The sequence below is a fragment of the Salvelinus namaycush genome, chromosome 3 (assembly GCF_016432855.1).
Source record: "Salvelinus namaycush isolate Seneca chromosome 3, SaNama_1.0, whole genome shotgun sequence".
NCBI lineage: Eukaryota > Metazoa > Chordata > Actinopteri > Salmoniformes > Salmonidae > Salvelinus > Salvelinus namaycush.
Genome location: NC_052309.1, coordinates 27,366,444 through 27,388,271, shown reverse-complemented (window position 1 = coordinate 27,388,271; position 21,828 = coordinate 27,366,444). Strand labels below are relative to the sequence as shown.

General features: G+C 42.3%; 2 protein-coding genes and 1 pseudogene across 2 annotated transcripts; 2 read left to right on the top strand and 1 right to left on the bottom strand.

The window, feature by feature from the left end:
• Nucleotides 1-692: 692 nt before the first annotated feature.
• LOC120045159 (protein FAM122A-like) lies at nucleotides 693-5,460 on the top strand. The gene is made up of 9 exons (XM_038990087.1): nucleotides 693-1,520; nucleotides 1,659-1,743; nucleotides 1,828-1,884; nucleotides 2,109-2,155; nucleotides 2,241-2,292; nucleotides 2,437-2,504; nucleotides 2,625-2,680; nucleotides 2,772-2,856; nucleotides 2,956-5,460. The coding sequence occupies exons 1-9, from the start codon at nucleotides 1,420-1,422 to the stop codon at nucleotides 3,077-3,079; spliced, it is 675 nt and encodes a 224-aa protein (XP_038846015.1). The 5' UTR covers nucleotides 693-1,419; the 3' UTR covers nucleotides 3,080-5,460.
• Nucleotides 5,461-5,618: 158 nt separating this feature from the next.
• Nucleotides 5,619-8,721, bottom strand: LOC120043806 (annotated as a pseudogene).
• A 195-nt stretch (nucleotides 8,722-8,916) lies between these two features.
• Nucleotides 8,917-15,382, top strand: rnasekb (ribonuclease, RNase K b). Its single transcript, XM_038988916.1, has 3 exons — nucleotides 8,917-9,104; nucleotides 14,153-14,235; nucleotides 14,391-15,382. The coding sequence occupies exons 1-3, from the start codon at nucleotides 9,027-9,029 to the stop codon at nucleotides 14,533-14,535; spliced, it is 306 nt and encodes a 101-aa protein (XP_038844844.1). The 5' UTR covers nucleotides 8,917-9,026; the 3' UTR covers nucleotides 14,536-15,382.
• The last annotated feature ends 6,446 nt before the right edge of the window (nucleotides 15,383-21,828 follow it).

Genomic DNA, 21,828 nt, shown 5'->3' with positions numbered 1-21,828 from the left:
CACACACACACAACCTCCATTCATACATTTCCCAGTCATAACCGTCCCTCCACCCCTCTCTCCAGGCCAGAGGACAGCTGGTGTATAAAATGTGATGTTGCAACAACGCAGGCTGGGACAGTAAGCAGCTCTGCCCCTGCTTATCAGCAGCCAGTGACCCACGAAGCCTGGACCACAAATATTATTGCTGACTGCTGTTCCCTCCCCTGCCTCTGTTAATGGAAAAGCGTGTGTGTGAAAAAGCTGTAGGCATAGGACCAGTAGCAGCAGCCAGCACAAATAGCACAGTCAGAACACTCAAAACATGTTGAGGACAATCCTAGAGGAAACCATGGAGGAAGTCTCAATAGTCCAATTCAACAGTCCAATTCAACAGAGTAATTGTTATAGAAGGACAACTGCGCAGAGTCACTGATTTAAGCTGTTATAAAGTCAACTTTGATCTACTTTTGTAATCCAGTACAGGGTTCGAATTACAGCTGGGCAAGGGGACTGGGCACCCCATAACAAACCATTGTATTTCAACCTAATAGGCATACCACCCCTAGGGGCCCAACCAGACTCATATTCACCCTAAAACCTGGACTTATTCCCAACCCCTATCCAAACCTTATCTTGAATGTTTGCTATTAAAATCTGTTTGGAAAAAGTGATGCAGTCAGGCAAGGTGCTCATTCGTCTCTCCAGCCGTGTTGGAGTGAATCTCCTTCATGCAATATTATATCTAACCAGGGAGAGGCGCTGTTATGACAGATTACGAAGTACCTCTATTTGGTGGAGGACTATGTTGTGAAATCTTTCAATTAGTTATATTTTGATAAATAGTTTAATTTTTGGGTTATTTTGTAGATTTTTTTGAGGACGCAATGAACAACTTAACTGGAGGATGGAACTTTTCAACGACGCAAATGTTTTGTTGAGTACTGTTCAGGACTGTTTTATTCTCTGACTGGTTAGCTACTAGCTAGCTAGCCAAGTTGAGTGTTAATGGTTAGCTACTGTAGCTAGCTAGCTAACCCTAAAAAGTCACGTCTCCAGCTGGCCGCCTAACCTAATTTCCCTTAAAAGTTATTGTAAGGGATATATCTCTCTAGTTGACAGTATTGGTCAAGTATGTGTTTGTTTAGCCTTTGTGCGACAACAGGAATTGCGTTTGAGTACTTTATACGGTTAGCTAGTTACGAATAGTCGCTTGCTGTAACTTGAGCCAAGTCTGACTTCATCTAACAAAAATGAGATAGAGGGAAGACACCAAGGACATTTCCCGCTGATTTAGCTTCTCTGAATTGGACCGAAAGGTTTGTGTGTAAGGCCTGCAGGTCGGGCTTTCACCCGGATAGAGTAGGGCTCTACGCCGCCTCTGAGCACTCCTAGGCCAGCAGCTCGCGCTGCCAGGCTGGAGGCCGGTGATTTCAAGAAATGGAACGAATGGAAGTGGACCAGTGCGCATGCGCAGCGGAGCGGAGCGGAGGCGGGGCTCTTCGTAGATCGAACAGCGCCCCCATGATCACGAGTGTCAGGTTAGTGAAATTGATATTCTACTTGATTGAAATAGAATTGTCTGTCATTTATGAAATGAGATTTTTGCAGTCATGTTTGTAATATGTCTGCCTTGGAATGATTCTGAGTGTTTTTGTTTGTTTCCCTCCACATAACAGCGATGGTATGACAGTGTTCAGTCCAACTATTTCAGCCCGGTATCGACGGAGCAGTGTCTCTGTCAACCCCAGCTGTCCTTCTCTGGTGAGTGTGTGTGTGATCATTCAGTATTCTGTTAGTTAGTCCATCAACAGACCAACAATAATATATCCAGTCTTGATTCCATAGGCCATCCCCCTGTCCCCTTTCTCTTTGGGTGGTGAGAGACCAGACCACAAAAGGCAGGTGAGGATAATGTTAGGGATATTGTGGGCCTCTTCCCTCTATTTGTGCAAATGCCTGCCTTTGAGTAATGATGCTGGTTTGAGTGTTTGCTTATACATTAGCCAGTGTGTTAGTACAGTTCAGTGTGAGGTTACCTTATGTAAATGCTCACATTGGTGTTTTAGTGTGTGTGGCACACTGTAGTGTGTATGACCACTGACTGAAAGTGTGTATTTTCATTCAAGGAAGAGAATATGGAAATGACACTCAGGGGGAGTGTTCAGAGACTGAGGTAAGGTAGTGACACACACACACACACACACACACACACACACACTCACACTCTCTCTAACAGTGCTTTCTCTCTCTTGTTGTAGTGCTTCCAACCTGGTCCCTCCTGTCAGTCACTGGCATGACCATTCATCAGTGGTGAGTACTCCCTCTGTGTTCTGCACATGACTGTAGTGCTTTGTCATACCAAAGCATGGAGAAAGGATTGATGGATAGATGATGAATAAATGGATGGATAAAGAGTCATCTCATATTTACTTATATTCGTCCTGTCTTTCACAGGGATTCCATTTACCGGACAGTGGTGTCACACCCAATTCGTCCCCTAGTCCAACTCGAAGGTTTAGGGGGTGAGTTGAGTTTCACGTTGCTTGACAAACTAACTTGAGTGTAGATTTATAGCTATCCTATGATTGTGGACTTACACTGTGTCCACAACAATTTAACACAAAGTGTCCCTTCACCGCCAGGCCAACAGTCAGCTCTACTGTGAGATGGCCTGCCCTGACTCCACTGAAAAGGAAAGGTAAGAACAGTGCTTCAAGAATGGTGCTTACTTTACTCAGCCTTGGTGTGTGTGTCTGTCTTCTCTTTCATCCTGTCGTTCTGTCATGTAGGAGGAGTGGAGTCTGATGGTCCGCCGAAGAAGCTGTTTGTTGCAGGGGTAACAGATCCTGCTCACCGAACTAGTTACACAGTCAGGTGAGAACTAGAGACATTCAAACTCTTGCACACTTGTGAATATGGTGCTAGCTGCATCTCTTTTAACTTCCTGTTTTTTTCCCTCTCCCTCTCCCCCAGTGTGTCTCAGGCATCTGCAGACTCTCCTACAGGTGGTGTGTCTGTGTGTGGTGCTAGTCCCCAGGGTAGTGCCCTGTACCTGTCTCCTCCCCCCTCATTCACCTCTCACCAGCCCAATATCTAGAAACCACAACACCAGCAGCCTATCACAGACCAGGACTACAGTCAGTCCTAGATTCTACTTACAGCCTATCAGAGCGCTCCTCTCCCTCAAACCATCAGAGCCTTGGGGAAACTCATCATATTCCTTGGCTCCTGAAGTAATGTCTTGAGTTGAAATCAAGATAATATATAGACGTTACACAAAGACTGGCACCTGTGCTTTGTTAATCAGAAGGTTGCATGAAATGCCCTGCCAAAGGAAGTCAGGGGTGAAGAGACTATATTTTTCCTTGTTGGGCTATTGTTTATATCAAAGTTAGAGGTGTTAAAAGGCCTTGTCTGAAATTGTGTTCAGGGGTAATGGTGAGGGCACGTTGTAATCCCACTGAACGTGACCCAATAGCCCAGTATTCTTTGATAGCCCAGAAGTAAGCGCTCAAAAATGAGACATGAAGACAAGGTGTCACAGCAGACTGTCGAGCCAGCGGTGGCTCAGTTTGTCTATGTGAATAGTGTATTAATATGTGAATACTGATATAAGCAGGGCTGCCTTTAAGGCAGGACTGGGAGTGGGTTCTCTGGCTGAGGGGGTTTGTTCTGTAGATATAGAATCCCTAGGCAAAGCTCTGCCCAGAGGACCCACCCAGTCCTGGTCCTTTATGGCCTAAACCTAATGAGAGATCGGCATGGATACTCACCTCTTGACAGGTGTGTGTGAACTTTAGTTTGATAGAAGGGACCTCGACTGGTGATCTCAGTCCTCTGGGTAGTGCGTGATATTACCCTTTCTCTACATGCATACTACTTTAAAAAGGGTAGCCTGTGGGGTGTTATCACATTTTCCCATTGATTACATGAATGTTATTATTTGACTTCTGTAATGTGGTATGGTTGTACATGCTCAGGACCCTCATAGATATTGTGAAATATCATAAGTGACATCATGGGTATATCATGTTGTTTGGGTTGATGTAATCTATGGGAAAGTTCTGTTTTTTAATCCCATGCATGAGTCTGTGACCTCCAGACCTTTTGACTTGTGAAATAGAGTACAAGCTGCTTAGAGAAGTGTCTTATACAAAAACAAATAATGTTATTGATAGTAACTATGTGTAATACTCTTCAAATGCCCTTTCCAGAGCTGAGTTTTACAGCAACAGACAGATTAGTTTCTCTAAATCTGGTCTCCTTTTTGTGGACGGAACATTCTACTTCCAATTAAGATTTTGCACAGTATTAGTTTCACATTATTAATCAATATTACTGTTACACAAATGGGATCCTGATTAAGACATGCTGTTGCGTTGTATATTTGTTGCTTAATTTGCTCATTTCTCATCGGGTCTCTGTCCTGTCTCAAAGAAGTGCTTAGGTCAGCAAGAGTTGAGGGTCATCTTCTGATCTTAACCCCAGATTTAGAAACGTTTGTTTTTCCTCAGTGACAATCAGTGAATTTGGAGGGAAATAAAAACTCCAGTTGTTTTAAGTTCTATTCATGTTAACTTGTTGTTCTCAATAATGTAGTTTGGTTCCTTTGGCACAAAATATTCTATGACGCTGGCATACATTGTTTAAATTGACAACCAGCTTCAGTTTCATTTCTCTCAAAAGCTGTATGATTGAGACACTAATGTAGATCATCAATCAACTCACATTGCCAAACCCAAATTTATCTTTCTTACACCATGTACAGAAATATATTGTGGCTTTCGACATGTATTTTATACTATTTCCTGAGTATGGGAAGATCCTGTAAATGCATACTAGGTTAAATGACATGAACATCAATAGAAGATCTCTTATCTCATAACTAACTCAATTTTATCTGCAGTTAGCCAGAGGTTAACTTGCAATCAAATGGCACTAATATTCAGTGGTAGTTTCACCACTGCAGAGGATGAACTATATAGGGAGGGAAATACAATGAGTTGGAGATGATCTGAAACCAAATATAAAATATTTTAATCTCCTGTTGATGTTCATTGCAGTTGACCCACAGGATTGGCATGCCTTATCAGCCACAATCTTAAAAATTGTTTTCGAAAAACGACATGTCAGTGTTAGAGGGCTCCTTTTTTTCTGGTTTTCAAGCTGACATTAGAATGAGGCCTAGAGAGTGATAGGATGAAAGAGATAGAGAAGAGGTGAAAAAAGGGAACTAAAGCACATCTGCCAGACCATTCAAGTATTTCCAAACTGTAAATAGCTTTGAGAAAAGTCTACATAAAAAGATTGTATTTTTTAATGGAACTTTTAATAGAGAGTGAGAGAAACTATTAATTCCCTCTGAGTAGCCTTTCTCATGCCTGTAAAGTTGACACAAAATGTGTCTAGTTTTAGGGGGGTATAATGTACACCTTTTAAATATATAAATAAAATGATAATAAAAGTCACTGTATTATATCAGAAAACCTGTGGACTCTCCTTTCTCTCCATTAGATCATTTGATATGGTTACCTGTTCATTTCTGCAAGCTTTCTTTATAACCACCTTAGATGGCAGTCCGAACTGCTACCCTCTGTGTCACATAATTCTACAAGCACAGTGAAACAGACAAAAAAAAAGATATTAACATTTTACTAAACAACATAAAGGAATCATGTCATGCACAACCATTGCTTGAACAAAATTAAATAATACTTGGCTAGCCTATATCTTGTCATAAATATATCAACCCGTGGTACACAACATGTACACTCACTCTGTTACGTGATGGACATGGAGCGTATTCATTACGGAAACGGTTTAATAACCCAGCGGAAGTAAACAGAGCAAAATAAGAGTTTCTATTGGACTGATTCTGGTACGTCCCTCCCAGTTTCAGTTTGTTTGCTTTCAAGATTTTTTTGCAACAGAATTTGCCGAATGAATATGCCCGACGGCTGCATTCAGTACAAGAAAATACTTAATACAACAGAAACGGTGGTGTTCTGAACAACCAGTTGAAAAAACAGGGAGGGAACTGGGTTGAGGAACACTCTGCTGCCCTTTAAATAGTCACTCATTGCTTCAAGCCACACCCACCAAACAGAGAAAACGTACCTCAAAGTCTGTTCAAGAACGTGTTGGGGAAACATGTCGTTCAGTACAAACCATTCTGCAACGTAACAAATGTATAATCAAACTGAACGCACACCTGCACTGCAACACCTCTCTGGAGATCATGGACATTCATGTTCAGCCACAATACAGTACTTGTAAAATTAGCAGTGCAAATAAATTATAATATTTTACAATACAAAAAGCTATACAAAACACAAAAACAAGTTTTTTTTCTCAGAGTGAAATGGAAGGGTTTCTCTGTAGAAATGGCACAGACTGAATAGAGAAGCACTTGATTGGGGGGGGGGGTTCTGTTCATAAAAATACAAAAAGGCATCTGCTAAAATCTGTCCAAAATAGCTCTGTAACAAGGATACCAACTAATCTGCTTTCTGGTGATAGAGGGACCCAGGTTTTTCAACCAACGGGTACAGCGGGGTTAGAGGTCAGTGAGACAGGAGGGGCATGTCACTGGAGTTCATGATGAGGCTGGAGTCCAGGTTGAGGCTCTCTGAGAAAACAAGATGAGACACACAGATTTAAAAACAGAACAGATGAGGACAACTACATTTTCAGCTAAATACCTTTGACTTCAGCATAATGACACAATGTGAACCATTGATTGAGAGCCAGTGATGGAGCTGATATTATTCACCTTGATCGAAATTGAGCTTGGTGTTGGATCCATCTCCCAGTCCCTCAATGTCCACCAGGTCGCTGTTCACATCCAAGTCATTCAGAGCACTGAGCGTCACATCTACACACAGACAGACAGGGAAAACGTGTAATATGTTAATAAACGTGCACATTCAAAGTAGCCAATGCATCAGAAGTATCGATTCGATAAAGGGTTCAAGTAATTTCTACAAAAAATGTCTTGGTCTTTTGACTATGGATGAAAATCTAGTCTACTAAATTCTGTATACAAGCCATACTCATCACACAATCCCTGCCCTTTGAGGTAAAGGCCTGTATCATTCCACTCACCTACTGTTTTCTGTTTCTTGATGGCAGGGGGCATAGGGGAGGCGCTCTGAAGCCCTGTTGTCAGGACAACCTGTGAGGTGGGCACAGCAATGACTGTGGGGGCCACGGGTGCTGGTTCAGCTGCCATGGTGACCGTGGTCTTCTTGGTGGTCTTTTTGGGAGAGTCGGAGGAGAGGGGCATCCTGCTGTTCTCATACAGTTTCCTCTTCACTGTTGTCTTTATCTGGGCTCTGCATTAAAACAGGCAATAGATTGGTAATGTGATTTTCATACAGGTTGACAGACTAGATAATTTGCCAACAGATTTATTAACCCCACCAGACATCTTCTTTAGAAAGAAGGTAGTAAAGATGAAAGATCAATGGATGAAAGCGTGGAAAAAGACAGGTAAGAGTGGGTGCAGTATGATAAAAGATAGAGCGAGAATGAGAAAGTGTGGCAGGAAAAAAAAAAAAATTGGATGGCAAGAGAAAGGGGACAGAAGGGTCCTCACACAGTGCACTCCTTAATCACAGAGCTGATGCTGTTCAGATCATCACCGAAACGCTGCACTGCTGAACACAACATCTCGATCTCCGTCTCTGTTCATTTGGCTCTGGGGAGAGAAGTAAAGAGAATACACCTTAATCCCCATATTGTCATGTGTGTGTGTGTCTGAGTATACACACTCACCCTGCAGGGCTAGTGTCAGCTACTGGATGCAGCTGCATGGTAAGCTCACCCAGCTTGGTGAAGGCAGCTCCTGCGGCTGAGAAGATCTCTCCCACCTGTCACAGAAAGAGGCATGGACAATTTTAACTTTATATCAATAGTACTGCATTAGCTTAGGGTCGTATGACTAATGCACACCATCATGGTGCCCATGGTTATTAACTAGTAAATCTGTCGATGTGCCCATGAGCAAGGCACTTAACCCTAATTGTTCCAGGGTCGCCATTGTGACTAAACCTAGCCACCGTGACCCCACTCTCCGAGGGTGTCTCGGGTAGAGTTGGGATATGCGAAAAAAAATAACATTTCAATTTCACACATGTGTAAAATACACATTTATACATGTGTGAAATAGGACAAATATAAGCACTCACCAAAGTATTATTATTATTATTTGTAGTCAATTTGAGCAGCACTGTTTAAGATCTCTCTTAGACAGTTCTTACCTTAGTAGAGGCGGAAGTAATTTGGGGCTGCTGCTGACTCAAATCAAATCAAATGTATTTTATATAGCCCTTCGTACATCAGCTAATATCTCGAAGTGCTGTACAGAAACCCAGCCTAAAACAGCAAGAAATGCAGGTGTAGAAGCACGGTGGCTAGGAAAAACTCCCTAGAAAGGCCAAAACCTAGGAAGAAACCAGGCTATGAGGGGTGGCCAGTCCTCTTCTGGCTGTGCCGGGTGGAGATTATAACAGAACATGGCCAAGATGTTCAAATGTTCATAAATGACCAGCATGGTCAAATAATAATAATCACAGAAGTTATCGAGGGTGTAGCAAGTCAGCACCTCAGGAGTAAATGTCAGTTGGCTCCACTTGGATAGCCAGCTAACTTAGCTAGCTTCCTATCCCACTCAACAACAATATCTTAAGAAGCTAACGTTAGTAAGGAGGTAGCTATCTACCATAGAAGGCGGTACATTTAGCGTTTCAACAATTAACACGACAGAACAAGTCACATAGACTAATGACTTAACAAAGTGTAACTTTTTCGTTCGCAAACTACGTTTAGCTTTTTCAAAAATATTTGCTAGTTATAGTTGCTGATTGTCATCGCGCGAGAGTCGAGAAAGGAGAAGGCGGGGCGTAACTGAGGGCTACTACGGAATGAATCGAGTGTCAGCTGATGGAGGTTAGGTTGACGCTCGTCCATTGAGAAAAGAAAACGACTGTTTTAGATTAGTGTATCTAAATTATATATTTTGGTAGAATATATCAACTAGAAGAATGCCATCTCTTTTATTCTGCGGTCCGAAAATGGCCGCCTGTGGAATAGTGATCAGCATATGGGGAGTCATCATGTTGGTAAGGAGCTAGCTGGCTAATGTTAGCGTTACAGACAGTAGTACTGTAGTCAGTATTTCCCACCCCCACGCTTGCAAGTAAAGTATCTGCTAACGCTAGCTAGGTGTCAAGATGTTCCACGTTTCAATATCAGTCAACAATCAGCATATTTGATAAGACACCTATAGCTGATTGTGGGCTTAAGTAACTTGCCTTTTCCAGAATTTGGTCATTATAGTGTAATGAAACAAGGAGGGAGCAAGTCTCGAACCCTCGACCTCCTAGCCCGAGGTCCGGCGCGCTATCGACTGTGCCGCAAAAGCATGCTCGTGCGGCAGAGTCGATTTCCGCGCTTATAAACACAGGGTCGTTACACTACTCCCTCCTTTCAAAGAGCGCGTCCTCGCGCTAGCTTGCGACTCTACGTCTTACAGGAACGCGCTCACCGGCCAAGCACACGCACTGTCGTGGATGCAAGGTCCGATCACTTCTGACACCAATGTAATGAAACAAGGAGGGAGCAAGTCTCGAACCCTCGACCTCCTAGCCCGAGGTCCGGCGCGCTATCGACTGTGCCGCAAAAGCATGCTCGTGCGGCAGAGTCGATTTCCGCGCTTATACACACAGGGTCGTTACAATAGCTAGCCAAATAAAATAACAGTCTGGTGTTGCTAGAACCTCTCTTCTTGACTAACTGTACGGGTATGCTAGATATAGCAGTGAAATTAATTGGCTGATGTTTGATGACAGATTGTGTGACTGAGTGTGTCAATCGACCCTGTATGCACAGGATGTCTCTACTGACTCGGCCCTAATTGACCCTGTAAATACTCTTGACTAGACTGAATGTGGATAATGCAATACATATGTATAGTGATGCACCGATATGACATTTTTGTCCAATACCGATATCCTTTATTCCCCCCCCCCCAAAAAAAAACGATACCGATATTTAACATTTTAGCGGCCTTTTAAGCATTTTAGTACAGTTAAATAGCTAACATACACACATGGACGAAGCGGTCTAAGGCAGTGCATCTCAGTGCAAGAGGCGTCACTACAGTCCCTGTTTCGAATCCAAGCTGTATCACATCCGGCCGTGATTTGGAGTCCCATAGGGCGGCGCACAATTTGCCCAGCGTCGTCCAGGTTTGGCCGGTGTAGGTTGTCATTGTAAATAAGAATTTGTTCTTAACTGACTTGCCTAGTTAAATAAATGTTACACACACCACACTGACCAAAAAGTTGTTTTGTTGGCATTTACATATGCCCCATTACCAGTAAATCATAATCAAAACCTATTTCTTTCACTTACTAGCTGTGCTGTTTCGTTGTTCATTAGTTCAGTCGTTTCATTCTCACATACGATTTCTATGGAACGCCGTTTGGGTATTTGCGTGTCAAAAAATATACTATTTAACACTATTTGATGTGTCAAATAACACTATTTGATGTGTCAAATAACACTATTTGATGTGTCAAATAACACTATTTGACGTGTCAAATAATACTATTTGACCAATCAGGACCTGAATTTGACAGCACATCACATAATAATTTAAAGCGTTCATAAATGTTTTATGTAGTTATTACACATTGATTACACTATCACTCGTATTTCATATGTCACAACGATTCATCGATAGTATGCTATGATGCTGGTAAAGTTGTCTCGCGCACCTACAGTGCTGGTCATAAAGAAAGCTAGCTAGCTCATGGATGCAAACAATGTTCTTCCCCAAAAACATAGCAAAACAACATAATCTGTTTCAGTAGCAATAGTTAGCTAGCTAACTATATAGCTAGGTGTCATCATCTAAAATAACCCTAATTTCTAAGACAGTTAGAGACAAAGTAGAGTCGCAATTCAACGGCTCAGACACAAGAGGTATGTGGCAGGGTCTACAGTCAATCACAGATTACAAAAAGAAAACCAGCCCCGTCGCGGACCAGGATGTCTTGCTCCCAGACAGGCTAAACAACTTCTTTGCTCGCTTTGAGGACAATACAGTGCCACAGACACGGCCCGCTACCAAAACCTGCAGGCTCTCCTTCACTGCAGCCGACGTGAGTAAAACATTTAAACGTGTTAACTCTCGCAAGGCTGCAGGCCCAGACGGCATCCCCAGTCGCGTCCTCAGAGCATGCGCAGACCAGCTGGCTGGTGTGTTTACGGACATATTCAATCAATCCTTATCCCAGTCTGCTGTTCCCACATGCTTCAAGAGGGCCACCATTGTTCCTGTTCCCAAGAAAGCTAAGGTAACTGAGCTAAACGACTACCGCCCCGTAGCACTCACTTCCGTCATCATGAAGTGCTTTGAGAGACTAGTCAAGGACCATATCACCTCCACCCTACCTGACACCCTAGACCCACTCCAATTTGCTTACCGCCCCAATAGGTCCACAGACGACGCAATCGCAACCACACTGCACACTGCCCTAACCCATCTGGACAAGAGGAATACCTATGTGAGAATGCTGTTCATCGACTACAGCTCAGCATTTAACACCATAGTACCCTCCAAACTCGTCATCAAGCTCGAGACCCTGGGTCTCGACCCCGCCCTGTGCAACTGGGTACTGGACTTCCTGACGGTCCGCCCCCAGGTAGTGAGGGTAGGTAACAACATCTCCACCCCACTGATCCTCAACACTGGGGCCCCACAAGGGTGCGTTCTGAGCCCTCTCCTGTACTCCCTGTTCACCCACGACTGCGTGGCCATGCACGCCTCCAACTCAATCATCAAGTTTGCAGACAACACTACAGTGATAGGCTTGATTACCAACAACGATGAGCCGGCCTACAGGGAGGAGGTGAGGGCCCTCGGAGTGTGTTGTCAGGAAAATAACCTCACACTCAACGTCAACAAAACAAAGGAGATGATCGTGGACTTCAGGAAACAGCAGAGGGAGCACCCCCCTATCCACATCGACGGGACAGTAGTGGAGAGGGTAGAAAGTTCCTCGGCGTGCACATCACGGACAAACTGAATTGGTCCACCCACACAGACAGCATGGTGAAGAAGGCGCAGCAGCGCCTCTTCAACCTCAGGAGGCTGAAGAAATTCGGCTTGTCACCAAAAGCACTCACAAACTTTTACAGATGCACAATCGAGAGCATCCTGTCGGGCTGTATCACCGCCTGGTACGGCAACTGCTCCGCCCACAACCGTAAGGCTCTCCAGAGGGTAGTGAGGTCTGCACAACGCATCACTGGGGGCAAACTACCTGCCCTCCAGGACACCTACACCACCCGATGTCACAGGAAGGCCATAAAGATCATCAAGGACAACAACCACCCGAGCCACTGCCTGTTCACCCCTCTATCATCCAGAAGGCGAGGTCAGTACAGGTGCATCAAAGCAGGGACCGAGAGACTGAAAAACAGCTTCTTTCTCAAGGCCATCAGACTGTTAAACAGCCACCACTAACATTGAGTGGCTGCTGCCATACATGTAAAAAATGTATCACTAGCCACTTTAAACAATGCCACTTAATATAATGTTTACATACCCTACATTACGCATCTCATATGTATATACTGTACTCTATACCACCTACTGCATCTTGCCATCTTTATGTAATACATGTATCACTAGCCACTTTAAACAATGCCACTTAATGTAATGTTTACATACCCTACATTACTCATCTCATATGTATATACTGTACTCGATACCATTTACAGTATCTTGCCTATGCCGTTCTGTACCATCACTCATTCATATATCTTTATGTACATATTCTTCATCCCTTTACACTTGTGTGTATAAGGTAGCTGTTGTGAAATTGTTAGGTTAGATTACTCGTTGGTTATTACTGCATTGTCGGAACTAGAAACACAAGCATTTCGCTACACATCTGCTAACCATGTGTATGTGACAGATTTGATTTGATTTGAGTTCTTATTTGATTAATGGTGGTCGGACCCATCTATGTAAAGCTAGCCACAATAAGGATTAGCCACAATAGTGGACTTTGCGGTTAGCCTTCAAAATAAAAGTATGGCATAATTCTACTATTTGTATTAATTTCCATCAGTCAATGACATATTATTATTTTGAAGGCAAACTGAAAATTCCACTATTGTGCCTAATCCTTATTGTGGCTAGCTTCACAACACATAACCCTGTCCAGTCAAGCCAGATGAAGCTAGCTGGTTGCTTATAACGTTAGCTTTGGGCAACAGGGTTAAGTAGCTGGCTAGCTATTTATTTTCATGAACTGAAGTTCAATTTCAATAGGTGAACAACAAGTGGCAACTTAGCTAATACTTACTCACAAGGATTCCTAAATCATTGCTAAGAGTAATGAAAATGACTGCAGTTTCTACTGGTCATTGTTTTCAGGCTGGTTGTATTGGTGCTAGCAAGGTACCAAGCTAAAGCTAGCTACCCCAGAAGTTGCGGTCGAACAAATGATGCTTTATTATCAACCCGGTATTGTAAACACATCGTTCCTGGCCGGTGTTTGCTGACTTTTTTGTACAGCTTTGACAGTGCCACTGTATCTTTTTTGACATGCAAAGACCCAAACGACGTTCCATAGTATGTATGTCATGAAGCTAATAGCAGTGACGCTATCACTGTGTAACTCCGGTAGGGCAACATCGGAAAAATAGCGCACTTGGTAGTGTTAACCAGTGCTCGACCAGTCGGCGAAAGCCAACATCACCTATGACAGAGAAAGGTTGATTGTCAAGGGCAATGAATTCCATTCTTTTGGCTTTAATGGATTTTGCCTTTGAGTTGTCTCACTGAAATGTTGGTACTCTTTCAAATGACTGCTTGACTTGTTGACTGCTCGATCCACACAGCAGACATTGTGGGCTAGTTTAGGAATGCTGTGTTGCACATACAGAGCAAAATTTTACGTGGTGTCATTACGTCATGTACCTTCGTTATATAGCTATGCACGTCAGCTTTGACATCGGTTTTGCACATTGGGCGTTAAACTAGACATCGGCCAATACTGATGTTGGCATTTTTAGCTAATATTGTCCGATTCCGATATGTTCACCGATATATCGTGCATCACTACATATGTATCATCTTTTTGTATTGCAGGTGATGTTGGGGATCTTCTTCAGTGCAAAGTCTGCTGTGCTGATTGAGGATGTGCCCTTCACTGAGGAGGACATCCGCAATGAGTAAGTGGTGTGAAAAAAAGGGACCATTAGGTGCTTAGTTTGACTACTAGTGTAGATGCCCTTTGAATTCACTCTTTGTAAACCATCCCATGTTGCCTCGCTTGGGTTGTTTTCCCCAAACTCATCTGTTTGGCTCATCTCTCTCTGCCCCACAGTAAGAACCCTCCGGGAACCATCTATGGACTCTACAACCAGGTGGGCATCAACTGCTTCATTGCAGCAGCCATCTATGTTGCAGTGGGGGCGGTGTCACTCTGCCAGGTCAGACTCAACAAGAGGCAGGAGTACATGGTGACATAAATTCCCCTGAAGCATCAGAAGATTATACACACACTAATTTAAGTTCTCAAGGGAAGCAACCTTATAAAAAGCTATTTGTATAGTAAAACATTGAACATAAGTCCTTTCTGTTATGCTATTGATTGAAATGTTATCATTCTTTGTATTTGCATACAACTATTTATTGAATTGACCTAAACTGTAACCCATCAATGCTAACTGACAATATTGATAATGATCAATAAAAATGTAAGTCTTGTTCCGCTCATGGACCAAACATTACATTCATGCTAGATAACTGACCACAAATTCCTAGATGCAACTCAACAGACCACTACAGTTACGGAAATATGTAATTATCTCCTCTTTCAGCCTGAATTGACAGCAAATTGATAGATGGTCAGTGTCTGTCAGGCAAATCAAGAGATATGTCAAAAATGGCTAAATATATTTTGTGTTTATTTATGTGCTGTTGTGAATTGTATGCTGTAAAAATATAGGGTCTGGATTCAGTCCATATCGCGGAAGATTCATGTTAAAATGTAAAGGTAATTTCCGATTGAGCCGACATGCAGCGTCAGAGATACTTTTGAGGAGATGGGAAACTCCATTTGAATCGTATTAACGGCCATTGTATACGTTGCCCATGCGTCGTCAATGGGCCGTGCAGTGCATTCTGGGCAATTTTGGCACAATAGGCCCTATTCTCCAGGATGTGAATGGGAGTCAATTGGGTGCTAGCGCATCCCAAAATTAGCATAAATGTTGTGAACAAGAAGTACAACATTACACATCTTTTCAGAGATGTGAGATAATTAACTTGTTCTAGGCTCCCGAGTGGCACAGCGGTCTAAGGCACTGTATCTCAGTGCAAGAGGCGTCACAACAGTCTCTGGTTCGAATCCAGGCTGTATCACATCCGGCGATGATTGGTAGTCCCATAGCTGGGCACAATTGGCCCAGCGTCGTCCAGGTTTGGCCGGGGTAGGCCGTCATTGTAAATAAGAATTTGTTCTTAACTGACTTGCCTAGTTAAATAAAATAAAAATACATTCTCTGTAATATCTTATAGCTTTGGAATCGTGCCATTACATACTTTCTAGGGAAAAAGGCTGGTTTCTCAACTCATGCCGCATTCAAAACAACTGGGAACTCAGAAATCTCAGACTTCAAGACAACTGGGAACTAGGGGGAAAAAATAAGCTCCGACAGGGAAAAATGGTTTTGAATGGTCATCCAACTGGAATTCCAAGTCGGAAACACAGGCATCTTTCTTGATCACCGAATTTCCGACCTGAAAATCACTGATGTCTTGATTTGACCGAGTTCCCAGTTGTCTTGAAAGCACCAACATACCCTGACTTTGAGAAGGGATTGTGTGACGATTAGTTTAGCAACCGCTGGCTGCAGCGTTTCTCAATTCATTGCCCAATGGGATTCCTATCTCCTCCTTTCTCTAATATCTCAGGCAGCTGTGAATAGTCTCCGCGAACAGTCCTTGCTAGCTGGGATCCTTGGGACGTCACCCCATTGAAGTTAACATTTTAAATGGTTAGGGTTTAGGGTAGGGACGTCCCAAGAATTTCAATCGAGCTATAACGTGGAACTTCCGCAATACAAATTGACTCCAGCCCTAACTGTAATAGTTCTTGTATTAGTTAAATCTGCTATAGTAATTCCTCAGAAAAGGATGGTGTATAAAATGTTCAAATTAAATATGCATTTATTTAATGTGTTTATTGTATTTTCCCCGGCCTTGCTATTCTCCGGAGTGTAATGATGTGAAAGGATCTATACATGGTACTTTATGTGAAGGACTTCAGTCTCTTGTAGATGTTCCCTGCAATAAACTGGAAGTATAAATAAAATTAAATCGCTTCATTGAATATGATAATAAAAAAATAAAAAAATAAAATTCCACGGCAACATGAAACAAGACATATTGCCAAGGCAGTTTAATTTCAAAATAAACATCAAAAGGCACTAGCACACCTGAGCTATATTTTTTGCAGGTGCATGGTAACAGTTGAATAAAATAAGAAACCCGTACACTGCTCTTGATAGTATCACTGCTCTTTAACAAGCTTTACGTATATGTAAGTAAACACAATCATGCTGTCTCTTAAGTGTTTGTCCATTCCATTTATCAATTTGACAATTCTAAGAATTATTTTTAAGATTACAGTAAATCAGTTCTTAGTAATATGTATTGATTATAAACAGTAATTATCAGTCATGTCTCTTTCAGCATCTACTAAACGCTCCATAATTACACAGTGTTATTATTACTTAAAAGAAAGATAGAAACCCCTTACACCCCACCCCGTGACTCTACCCTTGCCACGGGTGAAATACAAATAGTTTACATCCAAAATTATACACTAGAAATCAGACAGAAATGGAAAGTATTCATGAGCAAATGTGGTGTATCACTTCAGTTCGCCACATCCCAGAAAGGTAATAACCTTTTCCCAGATACATTTTTTACACAAGTCATTACACAATGAAGAAGTTAATGTCGAAATACATGTTAGAATTATATACTATCACAAGCATGACTTTTCAAGCCATTGGTTAATGGTTAGGTTGCCGAATCTGCACAGCCTATGATCAAACTTTCCAACCTTGAAACATTTTATCATTCAGGTTGGACTTTCATCTTTTTTTTAGAGCTGTAATCTTATTCCCTTGTATTTCTGCCTCCACAGAGAGTGGTAACATATCAACAAGTATCTTCTCAACACTTTCATCATGTTTAATCCCATAGGTCTTTGCCAGGAGCTCTAATGCCACAATGAATGTGTTTAGTGTTTCATCATCTCTGCCTCCAGGATCACCTCATCATTGCACGCAATTGATTGAATGGACAACATTACAGTCTCCGATTTAGCAGCCTGGATCTGCATACAACAGCGGGTAATAAAAGTGTGTTGAAAATGGTTTAGATAACCATATCAACCCTGGTTTCTTTTGTTGAGTTGAGAGAAATACTGTCTTCATACTCACTGGAGTACACATTGGTCACCCTGATAGTGTCTCCAATGCCAACCATTGCAGCGCAGCTCACTTGGTCCCCCCAGAAACAGATCTCAATGGTCAATGGAGTTTTGTTTGGTCTCGTCCTGCAAGGTCAGGAAGCGCTGTGCAGTCAGCTTTCGCTGCTTTTTCACTTTCCCAGTCCCCTTAGTTAGAAAAGAGGGGGCAATTCACAAAAAATCACCAAGAAAAGGGTTAGGGTCATATGTCATGTAAAAAGTTATGAGGACACATCTTTAATTACAGTTCCCTGAATGCTCATCTTGGTGCTGGAATCAGATTCGTTGGCATCAGCTATGGAGAGGACTGTCTGATGAATGAGCATCCAGGCCTCCTCAACTAGCCAGTTAGGAACTTCAAAAGGGCTTGTTTTGGAAACATTGCTTCTGCTTGTGACCTTCACTGTGTCGTCGCTCATGATTAGATTCCTTAACAGGTAGTAGATTCCCTTTTGGAAGAAGTCATATCTCTCCTTTCCAAATACAATGACTTCGATACAATCTGTGTCATCAACCAGACTCATCTTGAAATAAAACCCTTTTTTCTTTTTGTTAGCTATCAAATCAGACTTTGTGATCATCTTCCCAAGTATCACTTTATCACTGAGTTATTCCAAGGTTTTCAGCTTTGCGATAGTTATCATCTGACCAAAAGAGGGGGAAAGAGGATAAGTCAATGGCTGCGTTTACACAGGCAGACCAATTCTGATCTTTTTTGCACTAATTGGTCTTTTGACCTCTCACGTCAGATCTTTTCACACAAAAAAATTATCAGAATTGGGCTGCCTGTGTAAATGCAGCCTATGTGACCAACCAGGTATTAAACCCAAGACATCTGTTTGACTCAAGCTTTGGGTGCTAACATGAGTTTTCAGGGCTCAGACAATGTTACTCATCATGTAATGGTGGTCATGTTGGTCCTCCACATTTTAAATAAATAAAGGAGACAAACACTTACCCAGGATTTGAGAGTGCGCTTGGAAGAGGGAGGAGGATGACCCTGATGTCAAGTAGAAAATGAAACTATAAGTGGTTCTTTCATATAACATGGGTAGAGCTGACATTTTATTAAAATTCTATGGTGTATTTCCATCAAACAATTTGTCTACCAGAGGCAACCTGTCTGATCTGTTTTTTTCTTCAATTCAGACCATGCTAACACGCTAACTTTTATTCAGCTTGTGAAAAGATCCCTAACTCTGGGCCTACCTTGTTGCTTTTCCCTTGCCCCTTCTTCTTTTGCCCTTTAAAACAAAATATATGAATTAATCAAACATAGGCATGAGGAGTAAATAAAATCAATCACCATTGTTCATAGAACTTGTCAAGTGAACATCCATTCAGAAGATGTATGGCCATTCTGTACACCTACTGTATGAATTCAATTGAATGATTGAAACAAATGCAATTTAATTTTACGCTTGAAAACGTATATTCTTTATAACCTGGTTCTGACTCCTCGTCCTTCGATTCTCTCACATGTTTTCTCTTCTGTATTCTAATAAAATAATACATTTTATTCATCTTAATGTTTAAATCCTACTGAGGGAGGCACAGCAGCAATTTACCATTACACTAGAGCAGTGAAAACGCACCTGATTTGCCTAGTAACAGTACAACTGCATATGATGCCATCATTTCCATAAAAAATTACCATTCACTGAACAATCACACACCCTGAGGAAATGTTACTAATTTAAAGGGACACCTTTGTAAGGAAAACAATACAGAAAAAGATGTCTGCAATGCTATCAAAACTTGTTATACATATTTAAAATGTATAACAGTGGCTAGATGTCTCGGACTCCGAATCAATTATGTTGTGCGATTCTTGTGAAAAATAATCAACAACTACATTATCAACAAACTTTGTTGCACTCAACAATTTCTGCTGACCAGAGATAGAAAGTGAGATGGAAATGGGAATGTAAAGTCATTAATGCTACACTTTCTGTGAAATTGTAATATCTTTATTTTCTTTCTGCATTTTCCTATTCTGGTCCTTAACAATGGGGAGCAGTAGGTTCTGAACAGTAGGGTCCTTTCTTAGGATCTCCTCCATCACTCTCTTCACCTCAAGGAGAGACTCAACCAATCCATAGTGTTTGATAATGATTCTAGCCATGTCTTCTCTTGCGGTGCCCTTCTCTACACTTTCCGGAATTTGTTTTAAACAGTTGAGCATCTTTTTGTAATCACTATCATTCAGGTGCTCTATAATGCTATTAAGCGCTGCATGTCACTTATTTCCATCGCTTGAAGTCATCTCTGGGAAAAGGAAAATTCATCTTAAAAATATAACTTACAAATGCACATTTTAAGCAGATTGATCAAGCTACTGTGGCACCCTTGGCTAACTTGCTATTTAATTTGAAAAGATGTAGGCTACAATAAACTAGATTATATCAATCGGGTAGTCAGACGAGACGATCCCCCATATATAAAAGTCCTCTATTATATTTGCAATGTTATGCATATACACTGCTCAAAAAAATAAAGGGAACACTAAAATAACACATCCTAGATCTGAATGAATGAAATATTCTTATTAAATACTTTTTTCTTTACGTAGTTGAATGTGCTGACAATAAAATCACACAAAAATTATCAATGGAAATCAAATTTATCAACCCATGGAGGTCTGGATTTGGAGTCACACTCAAAATTAAAGTGGAAAACCACACTACAGGCTGATCCAACTTTGATGTAATGTCCTTAAAACAAGTCAAAATGAGGCTCAGTAGTGTGTGTGGCCTCCACGTGCCTGTATGACCTCCCTACAACGCCTGGGCATGCTCCTGATGAGGTGGCGGATGGTCTCCTGAGGGATCTCCTCCCAGACCTGGACTAAAGCATCCGCCAACTCCTGGACAGTCTGTGGTGCAACGTGGCGTTGGTGGATGGAGCGAGACATGATGTCCCAGATGTGCTCAATTGGATTCAGGTCTGGGGAACGGGCGGGCCAGTCCATAGCATCAATGCCTTCCTCTTGCAGGAACTGCTGACACACTCCAGCCACATGAGGTCTAGTATTGTCTTGCATTAGGAGGAACCCAGGGCCAACTGCACCAGCATATGGTCTCACACGGGGTCTGAGGATCTCATCTCGGTACCTAATGGCAGTCAGGCTACCTCTGGCGAGCACATGGAGGGCTGTGCGGCCCCCCAAAGAAATGCCACCCCACACCATGACTGACCCACCGCCAAACCGGTCATGCTGGAGGATGTTGCAGGCAGCAGAACGTTCTCCACGGCGTCTCCAGACTCTGTCACATCTGTCACATGTGCTCAGTGTGAACCTGCTTTCATCTGTGAAGAGCACAGGGCGCCAGTGGCGAATTTGCCAATCTTGGTGTTCTCTGGCAAATGCCAAACGTCCTGCACGGTGTTGGGCTGTAAGCACAACCCCCACCTGTGGACGTCGGGCCCTCATACCACCCTCATGGAGTCTGTTTCTGACCGTTTGAGCAGACACATTCACATTTGTGGCCTGCTGGAGGTCATTTTGCAGGGCTCTGGCAGTGCTCCTCCTTGCACAAAGGCGGAGGTAGCGGTCCTGCTGCTGGGTTGTTGCCCTCCTACGGCCTCCTCCACGTCTCCTGATGTACTGGCCTGTCTCCTGGTAGCGCCTCCATGCTCTGGACACTACGCTGACAGACACAGCAAACCTTCTTGCCACAGCTCGCATTGATGTGCCATCCTGGATGAGCTGCACTACCCGAGCCACTTGCGTGGGTTGTAGACTCCGTCTCATGCTACCACTAGAGTGAAAGCACCGCCAGCATTCAAAAGTGACCAAAACATCAGCCAGGAAGCATAGGAACTGAGAAGTGGTCTGTGGTCACCACCTGCAGAACCACTCCTTTATTGGGGGTGTCTTGCTAATTGCCTATAATTTCCACCTGTTGTCTATTCCATTTGCACAACAGCATGTGAAATGTATTGTCAATCAGTGTTGCTTCCTAAGTGGACAGTTTGATTTCACAGAAGTGTGATTGACTTGGAGTTACATTGTGTTGTTTAAGTGTTCCCTTTATTTTTTTGAGCAGTGTATATATATTTTTTCTAATTTTTTATCTAACGTTACCCATATAGGCAATACGTTTTTCACGCTCATACTATAGGCCTACAATAAATCTCATTTATTGAATCAACATTTAAAATAATCACAGGGTGAACTAAATTCAAACATTTACAACAAAATTGACCAATAAATCATGACATAGCTAAAAAAAAAAAAAAAAAGATTATTCACTCTCCTCCCTTGTGTACAGCGTAC